General features: G+C 39.1%; 2 protein-coding genes and 1 non-coding gene across 4 annotated transcripts; 1 reads left to right on the plus strand and 2 right to left on the minus strand.

The window, feature by feature from the left end:
• Positions 1–7,076: 7,076 nt before the first annotated feature.
• trnaq-cug (transfer RNA glutamine (anticodon CUG)) lies at positions 7,077–7,148 on the minus strand. Its single transcript has one exon. It is a non-coding gene; the product is annotated as a tRNA-Gln (tRNA).
• A 204-nt stretch (positions 7,149–7,352) lies between these two features.
• On the plus strand, positions 7,353–17,787 carry l3mbtl2 (L3MBTL histone methyl-lysine binding protein 2). 2 transcript variants are annotated; one of them, XM_060859620.1, is made up of 18 exons: positions 7,353–7,436; positions 8,034–8,235; positions 8,517–8,673; positions 9,010–9,143; positions 9,326–9,425; positions 9,590–9,666; positions 9,943–10,060; positions 10,567–10,701; positions 10,828–10,916; positions 11,015–11,264; positions 11,606–11,682; positions 11,809–11,913; positions 12,208–12,355; positions 12,432–12,514; positions 12,612–12,846; positions 16,651–16,692; positions 16,848–17,042; positions 17,127–17,787. In XM_060859620.1, the coding sequence occupies exons 2-18, from the start codon at positions 8,077–8,079 to the stop codon at positions 17,255–17,257; spliced, it is 2,235 nt and encodes a 744-aa protein (XP_060715603.1). In that variant the 5' UTR covers positions 7,353–7,436; positions 8,034–8,076; the 3' UTR covers positions 17,258–17,787. The 2 variants fall into 2 exon arrangements, with proteins under 2 accessions (XP_060715603.1, XP_060715592.1); XM_060859609.1 differs by having other exon boundaries at positions 7,376–7,436; positions 7,808–8,235; positions 17,127–17,786.
• chadlb (chondroadherin-like b) lies at positions 17,652–22,700 on the minus strand. The gene is made up of 7 exons (XM_060859632.1): positions 22,529–22,700; positions 22,038–22,232; positions 21,625–21,926; positions 20,997–21,498; positions 20,210–20,896; positions 19,797–19,963; positions 17,652–18,005 (listed from the first exon to the last, which is right to left on the minus strand). Exons 1-7 carry the CDS (start codon positions 22,688–22,690, stop codon positions 17,744–17,746), a joined length of 2,277 nt encoding a protein of 758 aa, XP_060715615.1. The 5' UTR covers positions 22,691–22,700; the 3' UTR covers positions 17,652–17,743.
• Positions 22,701–23,692: the final 992 nt, after the last annotated feature.

Raw genomic sequence — 23,692 nt, forward strand, 5'->3', positions numbered from 1 at the left:
GTTACTTCTCCATAGCATTGCTCATCTCCACCCACAACTCACCCCACAAACTGCTGCCATCCTTACACATGCTCTGTTCACCTCCTGCATTGATTACTGTAATTCACTTGTATCTGGATTGCCACAAAAGATTCTTCACAAACTTCAACTTCTTCAGAACTCTGCTGCCCGTATTATAACCCAAACTCCCATTATGCATCACATTACTCCATCCCTTCTACAATTCCACCTATTAAACACCGTATTAATTTTAAGATTCTTCTCCTCACCTTTAAAGCCCTTCATAATCTTGCTCCACCATACCTCGAAGATCTCATACAGTACTACACTCCCTCCTGTACTATCTGCTCTTCCATTTCTAGGCTCCTTATTACAGCTCCTGCCTAATTAACCACTATGGGCACTAGAGCCTTTAGTCGCACTGCTCCTCGACTGTGGAATTTACACATTCAAAACACAACTCAAAACCTTTTTCAGAAACGATTATTCCACATGATCTTAGGCTGCACTTAAATCTCCTTTTATGTTTAATATGAGATAACTGATTTTATTCTTAATAATGTTTTATTGTTGTTTACTGTTCTTTATTTATTTATGTATTTGTATGGTGACTTTGAGTGACTTCTATTATTATTATTATTATTATTATTATTATTATTATTATTATTATTATTATTATTATTATTATTATAAAAAGCCAGTCATACCAACAAGGAACTCAATGATTAGTTCACTAGTGAGGACAGGTTTAAATGGCAGGTTCAACACTTGGATTTAACAAAATGATATTGTACCTCAAAACTGTTGCCACATCAAGCTACTATTTGTGTATAAGATACCCATGAACAAGATGAAGGCTTGGAGAAGAAGATCTTCAGTTACTGCCACAGGTTGCTAGCTATTCTATGCAGCCTAAGAACATTTCGGCTTTATATGGGATGAACAGAAATCTGTAGCTTCCAGTTATTAGCATATCCAGCATTAACATAATCTGTAGTACAATCAAGATCTAGACAGGTAGGAAGTGGAAGACACAAGACCCAACAAGTTTGTGTCATCAGAGACACTGCTGAGGTGCAAGACAATACTGGGTATTATTGCTGGTGGACTTGAGGGGCTAGGAGGCTCCCCTAAGCTCCAATAGGACAAGATCCAGGGCAAGGACAGGTAAAGACAAGTTGAGTAAGAGTTTAAGGCAAGCATGGAGGAAGTAAATAGAATAATATGCTAATAGGAGAACACTTGCAGGGAGCCAATATGGACAAGATGGGAATAGTATGGGTGGCATTACCAGGTGCTTATGGCAGTGCACAAACATATTTCCTTACAACTATCAACTACAGCAAGCACCACATTTTTGGTATGTAGGTTTTGGTTGATATCTTGGTTCAGAATATAGCAACATTTCATTTTTATGTTACACTTTTATCAACTAAATGAGCTCATTTCAAATTTGATGCCTGCTACAGGTCTGTGCAGGGCACAGATCTGTACGGGGCACAGGTCTGTACAGGGCACAGATCTGTACGGGGCACAGGTCTGTACAGGGCACAGGTCTGTACGGGGCACATGTCTGTACGGAGCACGGGTTGGGGGGAATAAATGGCTGAAAAAGCAAGACATTTTGAAAAGATTTAGCTGGGAGAACATCTAGCAAATAATTAAGTTAATTGCTATCAGGTCTGCAACATGATTAGCTATAAAAGGGATGTAATAGAGAGGCAGAGTCTCTCAGAAGTAAAGATGAGCAGAGCCTCTCCAATATGTGAAAGAGTGTGTAAAAAGATTGTGGAATATTTTAAGAACAATTTCAAATTGCAAATGCTTTGCAAATCTCATCATGTACAGTGTATAACATCAAAAGATTCAGAGAAACTGGAGAAATCAAGGCCGAAGACCTTTATTGGATGCCCGTGGTCTTCAGGCCCTCAGACGACACTGCATTACTCATTGGCATTATTGTGTCAATGACATTAATAAATGAGCCAGGAATACTTCCAGAAAACTCTGTCTGTAAACACGATCCGCCGTGTCATCTGCAGATGCCAACTAAAGCTCTATCCTGCAAAAAGAAAGTCATATATGAACATGGACCAGAAGTGCCATTGTATCCTGTGGGATAAGAATAATTTAAAATGGACAGTTTCAAACTGGAAAAGTATTCTATGGTCAGACGAGTCCAAATGTAATATTCTCGTTGGAAATCACTGATACCGTGTTCACTGGGCTAAATAGGAGGGAGTGTTCTCAGCGTTCAGTTCAAAAGCCAGCATCTCTGATGGTATGGGGTGCATAAGTGCATACAGTATGGGCAGCTTGCATGTTTTAAAAGGCACTATGAATACTGAAAGGTATCTAAAGGTTTTAGAGCAACACATGCTCCCCTCCAGACGACGTCTATTTCAGGGAAGGCCTTGTGTATTTCAGCAGGACAATGCAAAACCACATCCTGCAGCTATTACAACATGGCTTTGTCGTAGAAGAGTCCGGGTGCCTGTAGACCTATAGAGAACATTTGTCGCATCATTAAACGTACAATACATCAAAGATATCTCTTCAGCAGCTGGAAACATATATATATAAACTTATATTCGGTTGTAGATCACAGATTCTCTGACATCCAGACAGTTTGTGTGCCTAAAGCACTGTGTCCCAGAACAGGTAATGTGCAGCACAGGAGCTCCACAATGGACAGTCCTGTCATTTCTGTTTATGCTGTATACCTCAGATTTTCAGTAAATCACATCAATGAGTCACCTTCAGAAATTCTCTGGCGATACTGCTATTATTGAATGTGTGAGAGATGGGCAGGAGACAGAGTACAGGATTGTGATCAACAGCTTCATTTAGTGGGGTGGAAGGAACTACTTTAAGCTCAGTGTTATTAATACCAAAGAGATGGTGGTGGACTACAGGAGGAAAAAATGACACTGTTAAGCCCTGTCTCTATCCAGGATGTATAGGTGGTAGACACAAATATCTGCTTTTACACGAGGACCGCAGACTGGACTAGACACATAGCATAGAGGGAGTCTACAGCAAGGGACACAGCAGTCTCTAATTCTTGTGGAAGCCCAGGTTTTTTTTTTAATATACTGTATATATGCACAATACTACACTATACTACACAATATTACTAATTCAACTTTGTGTCACACCATCTTTTCTGTAGCAGTGTTAATGTAAGTTAATGGGGCCTCTTTTTGCATCCACATCACTGTTTTAGTACCTCATAAGTAATCATTTAATTAACTAACTGCAAAGAGCTTTTAACACAAAGAACTTAAGATTATTGACATGCACAAGCCATATAATGAATATAAAAGAATGAATCAAACAGAATTTCATTATATATACCAAGCACAATCAGAAAAGCAATAATAATAAGAATAAACTTTGAAAAGACTATATAACTGCATTTATTTTTATTTATCATCTGTTTGACACTGCATCCTTACCAATTTTTTGTTTTAGAAATAGAAGGAACCGTTCCTGATAGCAACTCACAAAATGCAGTGCCCGAAATGTCATCAAGCATCATTAGAACTACGTGGTATACTGTGGTATGCCTTTTTGTCTGCTTGCAACATCCACATGTATTGTGAAGAATGTGGACTACATAGTAGCTTGAATTATCACTAAACATGTGTGTTCATTTTATTCACTCACTGACACTTTTTAGGTACACTTGTACACATACTGATTTGTACAATTTTCTAAGCCAGTCATCTGGCAGTTTTTGGCTCCACCAGAATGGAGAAAATGTGAGCTGAGTGATTTTGACTGGGGCATGATTGTTTGTGGCAGAATAACTCAGATGGTCACTCTGCTTAATTATAGTGAGAATAATTTGCATTTCAGAATGCAAAACCTGTCCAAGCTTGAAGCTGACAGTAGAAGTGCATGCCAGGTTCCACTTCTGGCAGCCAAATGCAGAAAGCTGATGCTGCAGTGGGGACAGGCTCAACAAAAGTGGACAGTTGAAGACTGAAAAATCATAGTTTAGTGGGAATCTCTGTTGAGGCACACAGATGACAGGGTATCAGGTTTGTACCAACAATTTTAATCCATGATACAGAACCTGCCTTGTGTTTTCCTTCTGTGTATTATTATTATTATTCATTGTCTACTTCATTGACACCTTTTTGGTGCTCATAGGGCTTTTCACACACCTTAGCTGGGGTCACTAAATTCCACTATTTCAACTCACAGCGGTGCCTCTGCTTCATAGATACAAACCTCATGATTAAATTGCCACACCAAGCTATAATTTGTGGGGTTATGATACATTGATGGTTAAGAAACAGTCCAGCAGCTAATGTCCAATTACTTTTTGTCCACCAACATAAGAGAAATATGTATTTAAAATACAGTATCTCAGAAGTGAGTAGACCACTCACATTTTTGTAATTTTTTTATTATATCTTTTCATGTGACAACACTGAAATAATGACATTTTGCTACAATGCGAAGTAGTGAGTGTACAGCTTGTGTAACAATGTAAATTTGTTGTCCCCTCAAACTAATTTAACACATAACCATAAATGTCTAAACCATTGGCCACAAAAGTGAGTTCACCCCTAAGTGAAAATGTCCACATTGGGCCCAAAGTGCCAATATTTTGTGTGGACACCATTTTTTTCCAGCATTGCCTTAACCCACTTGGGCATGGAGATCACCAGAGCATCACAGGTTGCCACCGGAGTCCTCTTCCACTCCTCCATGACAACATCATGAAGTTGGTGGATGTTAGAGACCTTGCAATCCTCCACTTTCCGTTTGAGGATGCCCCACAGATGCTCAATAGGGTTTAGGTTTGGAGACATGCTTGGCCAGTCCATCACCTCTACCCATAGATTCTTTAGCAAGGCGGTGGTCGTCTTGGAGGTGTGTTTGGCGTCGTTATCATGTTACTGCCCTGCGGCCCAGTCTCCGAAGAAAGGGGATCATGCTCTGCTAGTAACAGAATAAAACAGAATAAAACTGGTGTGATGTGTGGAGGCAACGAGGTTCAAGTCCCAAACCCAGGGCTTTACAAAGACCAAAACTCAATACCAAAACAAGTTCTTTTATTTTTCAAATGTGGGAGGATTTCAAGGCTTCAAGAGGGGGCAAGGCCAAAATAACAAACATAAACCCACTAACTATTAGAAAAAGACTAACTACAAAAGAAAACAAAACAGAATTTACAATACTAAACTAACTCCCTAACTAGCTTAAACAAGAGAAAACAATATATGAAAGAAAAATGGCACCCACCTCTCTACAAATCCCTCCCCAAAGAATTAACAATAACTTAATAAGTCAAGAGATAAAAGCATATGCAAAACAGTAAACTTGCAACAAAAATGGGTTATCTGATAATAGGCAACCTGTACAACAAGATGACTAGCCCAATAACACATTGTGAGAAATTCAATCAGAATTCAAATCAATGCTTTTAGGGTTGAGGAAAAGAAGCCTCACAACACAGCCTACACACACCACTCTGTGCCAGGGTGCAGCTTAAATCGCCACAGCTTCCTCTCCTCCTCCAATCACATCAGCTCACCAATCATTGGGGTCAGTTGGTACCTATTACTTCCTGCTTGCGAGAAGTAGAGAGGGGAAACAGGAAGAAAGGGAAAAAAAACTAAAACAAACGTCCTTGGACGTAACAATGTTAGAGACCTTGCGATCCTCCACTTTCCGTTTGAGGATGCCCCACAGATGCTCAATAGGGTTTAGGTCTGGAGACATGCTTGGCCAGTCCATCACCTTTACCCATAGATTCTTTAGCAAGGCAGTGGTCGTCTTGGAGGTGTGTTTGGAGTCGTTATCATGTTACTGCCCTGCGACCCAGTCGCCGAAGAAAGGGGATCATGCTCTGCTTCAGTATGTCACAGTACATGTTGGCATTCATGGTTCCCTAAATGAACTGTAGCTCCTTAGTGCCAGCAGCACTCATGCAGCCCCAGACCATGAGACTCCCACCACCATGCTTGACTGTAAGGAAGACACCTGGTAGCCACCACACAAGCTTGACACCATCTGAATCAAATACGTTTCTTAGTCTTATCAGACCACAGGACATGGCTCCAGTAATCCATGTCCATAGTCTGCTTGTATTTAGCAAACTGTTTGCTGACCTTCTTGTGCATCATCTTTAGAAGAGGCTTCCTTCTGGGACGACAGCCATGCTGACACCCTCCACCCCTTCAATCTCTGCAGCAATGCTGGCAGCATTCATACGTCTATTTCCCAAACACAACCTCTGGATATGACGCTGACCACGTGCATTCAGCTTCTTTGGTCGACCATGACGAGGGCTGTTCTGAGTGGAACCTGTTCTGTTAAACTGCTGTATGGTCTTAAGCACGGTGCTGCAGCTCAGTTTCAGGGTCTTGGCAATCTTCTTATAGCCTACACCCTCTTTATATAGAGCAACAATTCTTTTTTTCAGATCCTTGGAGAGTTCTTTGCAATGATGTGCCCTGTTGAACATCCAGTGACCAGTATGAGAGCGTGAGAGAGATAATACCGAATTTTACAGACCTGCTCACCATTCACACCTGAGACCTTGTAATACTAACAAGTCACATGACACTAGGGAAAGAAAATGGCTAATTGGGCCCAATTTGGACATTTTCACTTAGGGGTGTACTCACTTTTGTGGCCAGAGGTTCAGACATTAATGGCTGTGTGTTGAGTTATTTTGAGGGGACATCAAATTTACACTGTCATACAAGCTGTACACTCAGCTTGTATTGTACACTCAAAATGTACACTTTACATTGTGTCATTTCTTCAGTGTTGTCACAAGAAAATATATAATAAAATATTTACAAAAAAGTGAGGGGTGTACTCACTTCTGTGAGATACTGTAAGATGGGTTGGTGGAATAAGATACCACAGTGAGTAGGAACGCAACTACTAAAAGGATTTGCTATATATATATATATATATATATATATATATATATATATATATATATATATATATATATATATATATATAAAGCGAAAACAACTTTGTAAAGTGTTTGTGAGAAATCAGCTAATGAACTTCGCACTTCTGAAAAAAAAAAAAACAATGACAGGTTCCACCGAGATTTGAACTCGGATCGCTGGATTCAGAGTCCAGAGTGCTAACCATTACACCATGGAACCGAGATGGCACACAGTCTACGATTTTATATATTTATGGAAAGCAATTAAAAAAAATAAAAAATTTAAAAATTATAACGCTCTGTTTATATTAACGAAATGTTTCATTAATCTAAAATCTTATATCAATATAAATGTACATGCCCAACCACAGATAAATTTGAATGGGTCGTTTCTAGCAGTAGTTAATCTCCACATGGCGGCAGCACTGCGCCTTTCAGCATGAAAGCCACAATACCAAAAAGGCGCTGAAGAAGCGTCTAGGTGTCTGGAGGGCTTCTGTGTTTATATGTAAGTATTTATTTTTAAAAACGAAGCCTATAATTAATATTATGTCTAAAATAACAACGGATTATTGTTCTTCAGTGTGTTTAGTCGTTTGGTTTATTAGTGAGACCCTAATTATTATGATCACTTTGCAGAACGTGCTAAAATAAATGTAAGGCATAAATGAATGAAGTCTGTTATTTATATATATATATAAATAATATCTTCTTCTTCTTCTTCTTCTTCTTCTTCTTCTTCTTCTTCTTCTTCTTCTTCTTCTTCTTCTTCTTCTTATTATTATTATTATTATTATTATTATTATTATTATTATTATATTGATGCAGTTTTAATATTAATAACAAATAATATACTCATTTTTTCTTTCTTTGTTTCAGGAGGAAAGTGATTTAGTAATTCTGCAGAAGATTTACCCTGTAAACACCACAAAATGCCCAACCATTGTGTAGCTTATGGATGTGGAAAGTCCTACCAGGACAATGTTAGTATGTTTAGATTTCCCAAGGACCGTGGTGAGTTTCTGAAATGGCAAAAACAGGTACAAAGAACTCGCCACAAATGGGTTGCCAAGAGCTCCTCTTTCTTGTGCTCTGAACACTTTAGCAAGGACTGTTTTGAACCCAGACCCACCACGGTCTCCAAAACCATGGGTTCAAAAGGGCTCAAGCTGAAGAAAGGTGCCATTCCGACTATTTTTATCCGACCGCCTTGCACAAAATGTAGAGGCCGCAGAACCACCTGTAAAGTATGCAGTCCAAAGGGGAAAAAGCAAAGTGTGAGCACAGAGTATCAGAAGCCGGACTCGGTGAGTACCCGGAAAACCTCTCCTCTAATTAAAGCAGAGTTGATTCATTCAGGCACTGGACCCGTATATGGACAAGGATCCTCCAGTCGCTGATGCACCTCAGTTGGGTGTTCAAGTGTAACAACCACAGTCAACAAAGCACAAAATAAATCAATATGTAGATATACTAGTAGTGTAAATGGTTGAGAACTATCATCAAGAAATGGACCACTGCCCTGAGATTTGCTGGCTATTTGGTGTACCTTCTTTGAATTCATTCTACATTTTGTTTTGTCATGAAGGAAGTTTGGCCTCCTGTAAATGCAGACTTGGATGCTGCAGAGAAAGAGAATGAAACAGTGGAAAAAGAACACAATGGACAGCATCCATCTGATGAAGATGGGCATATTAGTCCTACATTTGCCCCGCTTTCTCCTTTGGAATATGGTGATGATCCAGGTACAACTAATAACAATTAGATTATTACCTACTGCTTTAGTTGAATTTTGTATATAATAATAATCCATATGCCAAGGAAGCACTATAGGAAGGAAGGCTATGAGGGGAAAAGCTGATTGAGATTAGTCTTTCTTCCAGATGTCCAGAATATTATTCATTGTGTGTTAACTTTTGATTGACAGATACACTGATAACCAATAATTTGTTACAGCTACTCTGCATGGACAAATGTTATTTTTATTCCTCACTAACAGTGAGTTTCTGAAGTAGTGAAATTTTGCCACCTTCGCCCTTTATTTTCTTTGCAGTTGACTTGTATGACTTGCTTGTTTGCAGTGGTTTGTGAGATGTGTGGGATTTCTGGAACCCGTGGAACTTTTTACTCCAGATCTAAGCGCTTCTGCAGTCCATCCTGCTCCCGCTCTTTCTCTTCGAACTCTAAAAAATCCTCTATAATGGCACGGTTACAGGTAAGCAACAGTGTCCTCTATGAAGTGAATATGTTAACGGAAGGCAGTCTGTGTCTGAACAAGCTGCACATTTTTAAAATAAAATTTTATTAACGTAAAATATGTGAATTCTTTCTGACATTCTTTGATGCTTTTATATGTGATAATGAACTGAAAATCTTTGTTTGTGCATCTATGCTTAGGGAAGGCCTCTTCGGAAAGCTCATGCAGCACAGACCAATGCTTCTCTTCAGGTGGAAGTGACAGAACGTCATCATGGAAGCACAGCTGTTAGGAAAGATGGTGTGACTCACATGTACACTGTACACTGGTTTATATATATACATAAATATATATAAATATATATATATATATATATATATATATATATATATATATATATATATATATATATATATATATATAGTTTTGTGCACAATGTTATATATTTATTCTCCTTTCTCCAGCCTCATCTGGTTTTAACTGGGGATGCTACCTTGAGAAACATGGTTGCCTCGCTGCTCCCGTGTCCTGCTTTAGACATGTGAGTGTTTATTTTTCAGTCTATGATAATAAAAAGGTAAAATCAGCACCTTTTTATTTAGCACCTATTTTATTTTTTAAATATTGCACTGTTTAATTGAAATATGTACAGTCGAAAATGATATAGAAAACACCGGACCAGTGGTGTATTTTTATCTTTGCAACTACAGATTTAAAGTAATTTTTGTTCTAATTTATGCCACACACTTTAAGCAATGGTTAGATTGGACTACCGACAGACTTCTGTATGTATGAGTGCTGATTCTTGGCTACACAGGTACCACTCTGTGCTCAGTGGGAGGACATTGAGGTGGGATTGCAAGTAGAGGTCCTGAATACTTGCACTACTTTGCTGACCAAGGTCTACTGGATTGCCACCGTCATTCGACTTGCTGGTATAAAATAGTTTGTTTAGCACATTTATTTAGGGTCAACTGTGGGAACATTTACACAAACAGTGTTAACCAGGTGTAAACAAATGCATATCCAAGACATCAAAGGTGTTTAACTGTCTATGATGTATCACTAAGGGTTTGCAATTTTATCATTATTTATTTAAAATGACAGAAAATATTAAATGCATTCTGAATTGGTCACTTGAACTCAAACTAAAGCTTCATAGAAGAGGCTTCCTTAAAGCTTCATTAGACTTGAGTCTAATTTAAATTCTTAAGAAAAGGAGAAAAAGTGCTGTTGAAAAATATTAAGAATTTGAACAACATTCAGCTGATTCTATATCAACTATAAAAAAACTCTCATGGTTTTTGTAACTAAATATATTTGTGCAAATTTAATTTTATAGAACGAAGGTTGCAAAGATGATGTGTTTCCTGTTTAGAGCAGTTTAGTTATAACCTCATGTTGAAAACAGTATTTCATTGTCTTTTTTTTCCTCACTCAGGTTATATGGCCCTTTTACGTTACATGGGATTTGAAGATGATGATCGTCATGATTTTTGGTGTAATCTGGGTATCGCTGATGTCCATCCTATTGGCTGGTGTGCTGTGAACAGTAAACTACTTGTTCCTCCTCAGGGTAAGTCAGAAATTCTCTAATATTTATATCCTGTATTACTTGATTTAAACAGAAAAAGCAACTACAGTACAAAACACTGTGTATGTTCTTTCCTGAAGTTCACTTTGTGTTTTTTGTTTTCTTCAGAGATCAACAAACGTATAAGTGATTGGAAATCATACTTGATGCAAAGACTTGTAGGAGCATCTACAATACCTGTGGATTTTCATGTTATGGTATCAATAAATGCACAACATATTCCATATTTACCAGTTTTCTATATACAGTACAGAGCTCTATATGTCTTTAATTTCCGTCTCTGTCTCTCTCTCAGATGACTGATAGTATGAAGTGTCCCTTCAGGCAGGGGGTTCGTGTAGAAGTAGTGGATCGCTCTCTGGTTAGTCGAACCCGTACAGCAGTGGTAGACACTGTGATTGGCGGTCGTCTGAGGCTTATATATGAAGATGCAGGCCTTGGATCCTCAGGGGAGGTCCTCTCAGATTTCTGGTGTCACATGTTGAGCCCCCTTATACACCCCATAAGCTGGTCTGTTAGAGTGGGACATCTTATTAAGGAGACAGGTAATGGTGGCCAGGAGAACTGTCTGATAATTAGAGCAAGCATATTAAATGATGTACTGTTCTGTGTTCACTGTAGAAATTAACATAATGGCATACCAGTGTATGACCGAGTTTTAATAGAATGAGCTAATAATTATTTCTCTCTCACTCACTCATTTTCTACCGCTGATCCGAAATAATTATTTCTGTCTTATTTTAATTAGATTCATAATGTGTTTTTGAAAAATTCATATTTTTGTGCATTACACACACTACATTTTGAGAAGAGAAAATTCACTGGCTTATGGGTTTGATGGTAAAGAGACATGTTTTTATTTGAGGCTCTGCGTGCTTTCTCACAGATAAGTCTGTTGATATGAGCAGTCATCCAGCATTCCGTAAGGTTTTCTGTGACAGTGTGCCAGGTCAGTTCAAAAAGGTCAGTGCCTGTCTCATGCTGGCAACCACAGCTCTTAGTTTAATGATTTGTGACATTCTGTCATTCTTTATGAAATTGTTTACAAGTCTTCACAAGTCTAACCCTAATCCATTTTTTGAATTTTAGTTAAGGACTGTTTATTTGGAAGGAGGGTTTTTTAGAGAGGGCATGAAACTGGAGGCCATCGATCCTCTGAACCTGGGAAACATCTGTGTAGCTTCAGTTCGAAAGGTACAGCAATGATGTTCATGTTGGTTTCCAATGACGGCTACTAACTTATTATTATTATTATTATTATTATTATTTTGTGACCTTACTTAATAGAATTATACCAATTCTCAAAGTTCAGGTTTCAAGCCTTTTCTGATTTTCTTGAAACTACATTACATTTTTTTCATTGCGTTGCCTGCTGAATATTAGCTCCTAATTTGCAGTGTTCAATAAACTGTAAAATGCTTCTAAATTTTGTTAATTATATTATATTGACTGTAATCTCTGTTTGGTATACATCTTCTGGTCTATTAGGTTCTCTTTGATGGATATCTCATGGTCAGTATTGACGGTGTGGAGATTGGAGATGGCTCAGACTGGTTTTGCTACCATGCTAGCTCACATGCCATCTTACCCACAGGATATTGCCAAAGCAATGACATACCCCTCACTCTACCCCCTGGTATAAGCTTTTTTTTATTTAAAATTCTAGGACTACATATTTATTCATGTACATTGTAAGAAGATTTTTTTTTTAGGATACGATCAGGCAACATTCACATGGGACAAATATTTGGAAGAAACAGGAGCAGAGGCTGCTCCACGCAGACTGTTTAATACTGTAAAATATTCTATTCACACCTTTTATTACACACTCATTTGTGCATGCAAATCAACAATCGAGTTAAGTGCTAACACCTCTTGTCCACTTCCTCTAGGATGCTGTACAACATGGCTTTGTGCCAGACATGAAGCTTGAGGCAGTGGACCTAATGGAGCCTCGGTTGGTGTGTGTGGCCACTGTGCAGCGCTGTGTGGGTCGCCTGCTTCTGCTGCACTTTGATGGCTGGGAGTCAGAGTTTGATCAGTGGGTGGACTGTGAATCCCCTGATATCTATCCTGTGGGCTGGTGTGAGCTTACTGGATATCAGCTTCAGCCCCCCATTGGCCCAGGTAGAAGGATCATGACCAGTCTATTTTATCTTCGGTATTTCAGGATTTATAAATAAATAGTCCCAGTAGTATTTAAGTATTCATTGTCTGAGAGTAAAGTATACAGTCTTGCCTCAGCAACAGCCTTCTTACATCAGTAACCAAGTTCAAACCTACATTTAGACATCAACATACAATAATTAAGCAGTACTACACAAGATAGAAGTGGTTATACTAGATATGAGCACATTCCCCTGTATATTATTGTGGGGGTTAGGACCAGCAGGGCCTTCTCTGCTGGCCCTATAAGAATAATTTTTTTAAAAGTGTTAAATGTTTTTCTTTAGTATGCTATTTATTTATTTTCATCGGTGTAATGTCCGCAAAATTGCAAAATTTGTTAGTTTTGTTAAGGTTGAACTGGAGTACCAACGAAAAGTCACTTAAAAATCCCAGCTTACACAGCTGGGACCAGCTCTACAGATATTGCTAGGCTTTTGTTGAAGGGCAACACATCTGATTTTTTACAAACATTAGTGACAGAAAAATAAGCCAATCAAATTTTGACGTTTATTGACAGCACGTCCTCTGGGTCTAGCGACGTGCCCAGCGCTACCGCTAACGTCTGTGTGAAATTCAGTTTTGTCAATTTCAAAGAAAATGACATCCGCTGTTGCAGATAAACGCGATCTTGTTGCCAATCTACTGAAAATGCCTTTTTCAAGGCGCACTTTTGCAGACAAAAGAGAAATAGTTGAGAAAAGAAGACCTACACCCAAACTGGATTCACTAACAAAGGCCGGCAAAGGTTTTGTGCGCCATTTTAAAGATTGCAATTATGAGCGCTATGAGTGGCTAACAGCTAGCACCCAGCACAACAAGTTATTTTGTTGGCCGTGTTTACTTTTTTAATATGAGTAAAGGGACATGGAATGATTGTGGCTTTGACAGTCTGAACAGCTTCATGAAGCAATTCATTAAGCTTCATCTTGCCACGGCCACAGTTTTTACAGGAACGTCATTCAAAACGATATAATAAATGCAGTGGCAGAAGTGTTAAATGATCAAAGAAGAAATTAAACAAACAAATTTTGTGGCAGTTATGGTGGATGAGATGACTGACTTCAGTAACACAGCGCAGCTCTCATATGTCCTCAGGTATGTGACTGAAATGGGGGTAAATGAGAGATTTTTAAAATTTGAGGATGTTATAGGCAATAAACGAGCCCATGACCTAGCAGGGTTGGTTCTGGATATGCTGGAGATCTACAACTTTAAATCAAAATTAGTGGCTCAGTGCTATATATTTTTGGAAGTAGTTTTTAGTTTGTTTGTAGTTTTAGCTATTTTAGGAGGATATCTGTGTGTGCAGGTGACTATTACTGTGCATAATTATTAGGCAACTTAACAAAAAACAAATATATACCCATTTCAATTATTTATTTTCACCAGTGAAACCAATATTACATCTCAACATTCACTAATATACATTTCTGACATTCAAAAACAAAACAAAAACAAATCAGTGACCAATATAGCCACCTTTCTTTGCAAGGACACTCAAAAGCCTGCCATCCATGGATTCTGTCAGTGTTTTGATCTGTTCACCATCAACATTGCGTGCAGCAGCAACCACAGCCTCCCAGACACTCTTCAGAGAGGTGTACTGTTTTCCCTCCTTGTAAATCTCACATTTGATGATGGACCACAGGTTCTCTATGGGGTTCAGATCAGGTGAACAAGGAGGCCATGTCATTAGTTTTTCTTCTTTTAGACCCTTTCTTGCCAGCCACGCTGTGGAGTACTTGGACGCGTGTGATGGAGCATTGTCCTGCATGAAAATCATGTTTTTCTTGAAGGATGCAGACTTCTTCCTGTACCACTGCTTGAAGAAGGTGTCTTCCAGAAACTGGCAGTAGGACTGGGAGTTGAGCTTGACCCCATCCTCAACCCGAAAAGGCCCCACAAGCTCATCTTTGATGATACCAGCCCAAACCAGTACTCCACCTCCACCTTGCTGGCGTCTCAGTCGGACTGGAGCTCTCTGCCCTTTACCGATCCAGCCACGAGCCCATCCATCTGGCCCATCAAGACTCACTCTCATTTCATCAGTCCATAAAACCTTAGAAAAATCAGTCTTCAGATATTTCTTGGCCCAGTCTTGACGTTTCAGCTTGTGTGTCTTGTTCAGTGGTGGTCGTTTTTCAGCCTTTCTTACCTTGGCCATGTCTCTGAGTATTGCACACCTTGTGCTTTTGGGCACTCCAGTGATGTTGCAGCTCTGAAATATGGCAAAACTGGTGGCAAGTGGCATCTTGGCAGCTGCACGCTTGACTTTTCTCAGTTCATGGGCAGTTATTTTGCGCCTTGGTTTTTCCACACGCTTCTTGCGACCCTGTTGACTATTTTGAATGAAACGCTTGATTGTTCGATGATCACGCTTCAGAAGCTTGGCAATTTTAAGAGTGCTGCATCCCTCTGCAAGATATCTCACTATTTTTGACTTTTCGGAGCCTGTCAAGTCCTTCTTTTGACCCATTTTGCCAAAGGAAAGGAAGTTGCCTAATAATTATGCACACCTGATATAGGGTGTAGATGTCATTAGACCACACCCCTTCTCATTACAGAGATGCACATCACCTAATATGCTTAATTGGTTGTAGGCTTTCGAGCCTATACAGCTTGGAGTAAGACAACATGCATAAAGAGGATGATGTGGTCAAAATACTCATTTGCCTAATAATTCTGCACTCCCTGTAATGGAGCGGTTGTTATGGCATCGGGACTAAATGGAGTACAGGCGGACGTAAAAGAAAAAGTCCCCCAGACCCTCTTTGTGCATTGTAATGCACACACTTTAAACCTAGTGATGTCATAGGGAGCATCAAAAATTAAAGAATGTAAGCTATTTTTTGCAAATCGCAGTGGATTATCTGAATTTTTTACTCGCTCTCCCAAACGCACCAAATTACTGGATGAGTTTTGCCAAAGACGGCTGCCGCACGTCACGCAGGTGAGGTGGAATTTTAATACCAGGCTAGTGTGCACTGTTCATGACAAAAGAGTTGAGCTGGTTGAGCTTTTCCAGCACATCACTGACTACGCTGAAGATTTTGACCAGGAAACTGTACACTGTGCGTCAGGACACCTTGCACACTTAAAAGGTTTCGAATTCTGCTTTTTTCTTTTTTCTTTATTGGCATTTTCGACATTGCTGATGTGCTCTTTGGCATTATGCAAAGCAAGACCATAGACGTGCAGTTTTGTCTGGCCAGAATTACAGATTTTGCCAGTGTTGAAAGGGAGTGAGCTAAATTCAATGACATCTTTGAAAAGACCAGGCTGGCAGCGGGACAGCCCAGCGCACCTCACGGAAAGCCTGATGCGCACTCCCACTAAAGAGAGCTTCATGTGGTTGTAATAGACAACATTCTCACACAAATTAGGAACAGATTTGAAGATCACAAAAGACTGATGTTTGTTGGATTGCTGGATTGTGATCAATTTGAAAAATTCAAGCAGACATTTCCAGAGGCAGAGCTCAGGATTCTGATGGAGAACTACGGTGCCCAGTTTGACCTGTGCAGGCTCAAAGCTGAGCTCAAAGTCATTTATAGCATGTCAAACTTTCGAGGTAAAAGTATAAGCGATCTCCTGAATTTTCTGAGGACTACAGACCTTGCAAGACAGTATGACAAAATTTTACACAACTTTAACTTTTCAGGAAGCAAAACTTAAAAAAAAAAAAAAAAAAAAGGTGCAGTATCATTATTTCCGTATTATTATCATTATTATTATTATTATTTTATTTTTGTTTTTTAACAGAACCACAGGAACGTACAAGCAAAAAATCGGCAGGTAAAAAAAGTAAGTATTTTTCTTGTTCTGTCATGTTGCCTGAGTCATTTTATTATTTCTTCTTCTTGGCAACATTAATCATTAGCTCTATGTGTATCATATAATTTAGATTTCTTAGACTCTTTATTTTATTTTTTACAAATTTATATTTCTGTGTATTTCAGAGAGAAGATATGTAAAGAAAAAAACAAGCGATGATGCATCAAAAACTTCAGTCTCTCAGCAAGATGAACTTCTCCAGTCAGACAATCACCCTATACCTACTCATTCTCAAGACATGCTAACTCCACCTGCAGACACACCCATGCAGCCTGTGAACATGCCACTCATAACTCTAAAAACTGAGCCAGAGGAAGAGAGTACGTACTGCTCGTGTTCTAAACTATGTCTTCCCATTTACTTGAATATAATAATCATATGTGAAATGCTTTTTTTCTTTGCAGTTATTTCCTTTAAAGTGAAAGTGGAGGAGATGGAGATGGAGACACTGATCACTCCGGATGTTGAAGGCAATGAAAACAATGGATTCCAAACCCCTCCGTTTTCCTTACTGAAAGAAGAAAGTCTAGAGTGATGCTGTAGACTGGATGGCTATGTACTGATGGACATTATATGAATACTGTTATCTCTTTAGATAAAAAAGTGGGGGAAAAAAGGGAAACATTCTTTTATTTTGTATACTATTTCTTGTTTTTTGTACCATTTTCTTTTTCATTTAATAAAAACTTTGGTAGTACCAATAAATTATAAACACTAGTTTCATCATAACTATGACGACTGAGCAGATAATTCAAGATAAATGAGATCACAGGCTATACATTACATGTTAAAAATAGATTATGTTAAAATAGGAGTAAACCAATAGCACTGAGTGATAAACTGTTGTTCAGATCATAACATCTGACAGAAAACATTTAATATTAGGTAATTGTGTAATTGGTCATGTGTAATTGGTCATGGAAAAAAAAGGTGTATTATTCAATTGTGAAATTAAGTAAAACATTGTTGAATACTTGATTTAGAAATGTCATAAATAATTCAGCCCTTATAAATGTTGTAATCACACTGACTTCTGTACAAAGTGAGCTTTTGCATTCTTGCGTGTTTTGGGTTTGGCTTTACTTGTTTTGATGACTTTTGATGTAAAGGCTGGTCTGGATTTTGTGCTCTTTGGTGTTTTGGACATCTTCATATTCTGTGAAAGAAGAGGTCCTTGTCCTGGACAGCTCTTAAAAACATGAATGTCCTTGACTCTTTGGCCTTTGAGTTCAGGTGGGTAACCACATTTGGCCCTTACTTTCAGGTTGACCCTCTCTAGCCATCTGCAGTGAAAGTGCATATACATATATTAATGTTATAATACGCTGTTGATTAAATATACAGTTCACACAACCAAACAAATATACACACTGAGGTTGGATTTGCCTTAAATCACATATACTGGTGTTCAGTCCCCCCAAAGGTATTGAAACAGCATGTAATTAATTTTTTTCTTTAGAGACATTTAAGGTTTAAGCTCATATTATGAATGAGACCATAGATCATCATTTCACCTTTCATTTCCTCATATTTACATTTAGAGGTGTTAAACAACTTAGATGAAGTAAAATATTGCTCTGTTAGGTAAAGTTCTGGTGATTGACATGGCCAGTCTAAAATATTCCACTTCTTTCCCCTGATGGAGTCCTTTGTTTTGTAAGCAGTATGCTTTGGATCACTGTATTGCTGAATGATGAATGTTCTGCCAATTAGACTGGATGCATTTCTTTTAAAAAAAAAAAGAAAAATCAGCAGTTGAACTGTTTCTGTAGACTTCTGAATTCATTCTGCTGCTACCATCATTCATTCATTCATTCATCTTCTACCGCTTATCCGAACTACCTCGGGTCACGGGGAGCCTGTGCCTATCTCAGGCGTCATCGGGCATCAAGGCAGGATACACCCTGGACGGAGTGCCAACCCATCGCAGGGCACACACACACTCTCATTCACTCACACAATCACACACTAGGGACAATTTTCCAGAGATGCCAATCAACCTACCATGCATGTCTTTGGACCGGGGAGGAAACCGGAGTACCTGGAGGAAACCCCCGAGGCACGGGGAGAACATGCAAACTCCACACACACAAGGCAGAGGCGGGAATCGAACCCCAACCCCAGAGGTGTGAGGCAAACGTGCTAACCACTAAGCCACCGTGCCCCCTTGCTACCATCATGAATTATACAATTAATAATGATTAGTGAGCCCATTCCCGAAGCAGACATGCAGACTCCTCTGCTGTGCTTGACCAAAAAGCTTGTATGTTATGATTCATGGGGGCACGGTTTAGTGGTTAGCTCGTTCGCCTCACACCTCCAGGGTTGGGGCTTCAATTCCCGCCTCTGCCTTGTGTGTGTGGAGTTTGCATGTGCTCCTCTGTTTACTCCGGTTTCCTCCCCCGGTCCAAAAACATGCATGGTAGGTTGATTGGCATCTTTGGAAAATTGTCCATAGTGTGTGATTGTGTGAGTGAATGATAGTGTGTGTGTGTGCCCAGCGATGGGTTGGCACTCCGTCCAGGGTGTATCCTGCCGTGATGCCCGATGACGCCTGAGATAGGCACAGGCTCCCCGTGACCCAAGAATAGTTCGGATAAGTGGTAGAAAATGAGTGAAAGTGAGTGAGTGAGAGTTATGGATCATAAGCAGATTGTTTCTTTCTGAAAACTTTGGCCTTTCCACCACTTTGGTAGAGGTTAATATTGGTTTCATAAATTTTGTTGCTTATCTCTTTACTCTGCATCTTGTAGTATAGTTTATATATTTCTGCTCTCAGTCTTCTTCAAATGGTGGACCTTTGCACCTGAATAGTTGAGGTTGTTTCATCAACTAAAATTCTGATTCTTTTGAAGAGGACTGTATGTAGGAGCCTAATAAGTAGTGGTAACTTTCTTGTTCATTTGTATTTTCTTATGCTAGTGTGTTAAAAAGTGTCATGAGACTTTTTTGCAGATGATAAATATATAAACACTTTTAAAACGTTAACCTCATGCAAATGATCCAGGGTCAAAAATTGTTCCCCCACCAATGGATATGTCATATCATTATGTTAGGTAAAGAGAACATCTTACTTGCGCAGAGGTAGCAGTGGGCAGTCACACAGTAGTGGATTTTCTGCCAGATTAATGACCTCAAGCCCTGTTAGTGGACTAAAGTCAGGCACATCCTCAAGCTTGTTGCCCTCCAATAAAAGACTCTGCAGTCCAGACCCAAGGCCAGCAAATGAATCCTTTGACATCTGTAAATAATTTGGGAATAAATTAAACAAATAGATTTTATGATATAAGAGGAATGCACAGGCAATAATCTCTATTATAAAATTATGAGGAGATGAATTAATTTGCTCACAATATTGTTTTGTATAATGTTAGGTAATAGAGTAATTACAGCGTACAACAAGATAAGTGTTTTATACCTATGACAAAGCTGAAGTACATGGATACAATTTGCATTTTAAGTGGGTAATTGTGTACTTATGTCTCACCTTTTCTAAACTCATGTTACTGAGATAAAGATGTTTTAAAGAGGTTGCAACAGGAAGAAAAGCTTCAGCCCCAATCCAGTGGATAGGATTGTGGGACAGTTGAAGCTCTGTCAAGCTATTTGTTTTTGAAAAGGCATTAGTTGGCACTTCCTTAAGTTTGTTGTTGCCTAAGTGCAGTGTATCAAGGTCAGATGCTGGGTCAAAGGCCCTGGGAGCAATGTTTGTAATATCATTCTTAGTGAGAAAAAGACTTCTCAGTTTCTCAGCACCTGCCAAAATTCCATTCTCAAGCTTAGTGATGCCATTGTTCTCCAAGTGTAGCGCCAACAAGCCAGGCAACAGTGTAAAAGCTCCTTTGGGAAACTGTTTAAATTGGTTCTTCTCTAAATGAAGGTAGGTGAGCTGGGGTAGACCCTTGAACATATCTGGGCTCAGCGATGTGAGGTAATTCTCTGAAAGATAGAGGTACACTAAACCTTTCATGCCACTAAAGGCCCTGGCTTCCACTTCATGGATTTTACAGCGCTGCAGATGAAGGGAAACCACCACTGGCAGGCCTGGGAAACTGTTAGAAGCAATGTAATGGAAGTGATTATCACGTAAGTCCAGCAAGCGTGTGTCTGGAGAGAAGCCTCGTGGTACTTTGGTGTGACCCATCTTCTCACAGGATGTGTGATTGTTTTCAGTCTGAATTTAAAGATAAAACATAGAAAATATTGAATTATTTAATTAAAAATACAGTACTTAATGTGAAAAAATATTCATTGCATTATGATGAAACTCTTACTTCACAAATACAGTTGTCTGGGCATTTGACCTTGTCAACAGGTGGGTTTGTTGGTGGTGGTGGAAGTCTCCTCTGTTCTTCCAGCTCAGCTTTCAGCATGGCCTCCTGACTCTGGCAGCGCAAATCAGCAGGTTGTATGGCATCAAGGTTTTCATCAGATAGGTGTGGTGGACCACTACAAGTTCCTAAGAGACGTACTCGCTCCTGCATTGCCCACTCTCGCAGTGGACGCAGGTAGCAGCTGCAGTAGATTGGGTTGCCTGCTAGGTTTAGATGAGTCAGCTTAGGGGAGCCAACTGCCAAAGGCTGCAAGACACGTAGCTGGTTATGGTTAAGGTTAAGATGGGTGAGCTTGGGTGAGAGCAAAACAGCTGACACAGAAAAATCCTGCAGGGAGTTGTGATCCAAAAACAGGTGTGTAAGCTTGGCCATAGACACTGCCTCTTCTCCCAGATAGGTCATGGGATTGTAACTCAATTCTAGGTGTGTCACCTCGGGTAGTCTATGGAGAAAAAACATGAAAAAACCTTTTCTCTCTGCTCTGAATGACATGTTCTTTCACTTTCTTTTTCGAATAAACTAGACAATGACAAATTTCAAGAGCACACAAAATGTAATTAAAACTAACCTTGTCATGGTATCGGTGGGGAAAAATTGGAGCTCGTTATTATCAAGACTGAGACGGCTAAGAGTGAAGAGGCCAGCAAAGGCTTCAGTGTCAATGTAATTGAGTGAGTTGTGACTTAGCCGTAAACATTTGATGTTCTGCAGGCCCTGAAAAGCCATATTCGGAATGTATACCAGCTGGTTGTGAGTGATGGAGAGGAGTTTAAGAAACCCCAGCTGCGAAAATGCTCCAGGCTGGATCTCCTCTATTCTGTTGTGGTCAATGTTTAACTGCTTCAGAGAGGAGAGCCCATCAAATGACTCCTGTGATCAAGATGAACAGTAGCAAAGAGATTCATTTTAGCATAAACTATACACAGAATGTGGTCCATACAAAATAAATCTGGTCTTGTAAATGAGCAGTGCTTGTCTCACTTGGTACAAAATATCAATGTTATTGTAGGCCAAGTTGAGATTGACCAAGCGGCCAAGGCTGCGGAAAGCTCCTTCTCGCACTTTTTGGATGCCAGAGTTTTGGAGAGTCAAGTAGGTAAGGTATGGCGTATGTTTGAATGCTCCTGTAGGAAGTTCTTTTATGTTATTACCTCTCAGGTCCAACTTAACTGTGATCTGGAAAGTGCACACACATTATACAATATTGTAGATAATATCTCACATTTTGTTATACAGTTTACATCATACATTGGGGATACAATGGGTTTAGGAGGCAGGGAAGCCCTAGAATTTCAGTGTGCCAGCAAGTACAATATTGTGGGTTGGATTTTCAAAATGTAAACTAATCTAATCTAATCTAACTAATATATATACACACTCACACCACTACATATAAATATGATAATTAAAGCATAAAGCATGATAATTTAATTTATAAATTTATATATATATATATACATATAGTATTGTACCTCATCAATGGTAGGTGGAATCTCAGTCAAATTCTTCTTGACACAAGCCACTGTAAGTTGAATGCTGTCACACATGCAGAATTTGGGGCACTTCCCTGGCTCAACTTCTCGGATGCCAAGGAAAAAGAATATTAATATTGTCCATGTAGGAAGAGGAATCATGTTGGTCTCTCTCTCTATAGGTAAAACAAAGCAGACATAAACTCTTTTATGTAATTGATCATTTGTTGTTCTAGCTTACAACACGTCACATTTTCTTCACAGTAGCTCTAGTTCAGTTCACTATTACATTATGGATTAACTTTGATGATACTAGTTCTATTACGACCTCCTTTAAATGTCTATGTTTAACAATGGAACCATAAATCAATTCCTATTTCATTATTTTCATCTAGTCATTTTATTGTTTATATTGAACTTTTTCCAGCTATCAATAAGAAACAGTTCTATCACTGCACCGACAACAACCTTGAATGGCACTTACCTTCAACACTGGGAAGTAACATACAAGAACTTACACTGAGTCATCTAATGCCTCCTAAAGACTGAAGTTACTCTCATCTTAAATTATCCAGTTGTGTAGAAAATTTTAAAGATTCTCTGGTAAGCACCAGCACCAGAGGAATTTGCCGTGTGGAAGTGAGGTGGCTCTGTACGTATGTGTGTGTGTGTGTGTGTGTGTCCCTGCAGCTCCAGACCTTACTGAACACACAAAGACACACTGTTCCACACTCACAGCCAGTGTGGCTCTTCACAAACATATCATAGAGTGAACATATTTTTTCTAGAATTCCTCTACTGGAATTACTCTTCTACCATCACTGCTAAGCTTCAATTGTTTTTGCATAAAATTACACGTAGTTAATGAACAAAATTGAACCTAAAACAGCTAATTACTACCATTACTAATTACTAGTGGTGTACTTGGTCTGCAGCAAGGTTTAGGTAGGTAGTATATGTCAAAGTAACAGCCACATGAAAGTCATGACCGAATGTTTCCCAAAACATTGCCCAGAGCATTGCATCACAAAGCGTCACATCACACATCTTCTTCTGGCAGTCTGTCCATGCTAAATAAACTTTATACCCATTCTATGAGATTCCCATTTGGCAACAGACTTGTGTAGCTGAGCAGAACTACTTCTGAACAAAAAAATTCATTAT

Source organism: Tachysurus vachellii, chromosome 2 (genome assembly GCF_030014155.1).
Source record: "Tachysurus vachellii isolate PV-2020 chromosome 2, HZAU_Pvac_v1, whole genome shotgun sequence".
NCBI classification, from domain to species: Eukaryota; Metazoa; Chordata; class Actinopteri; order Siluriformes; family Bagridae; genus Tachysurus; species Tachysurus vachellii.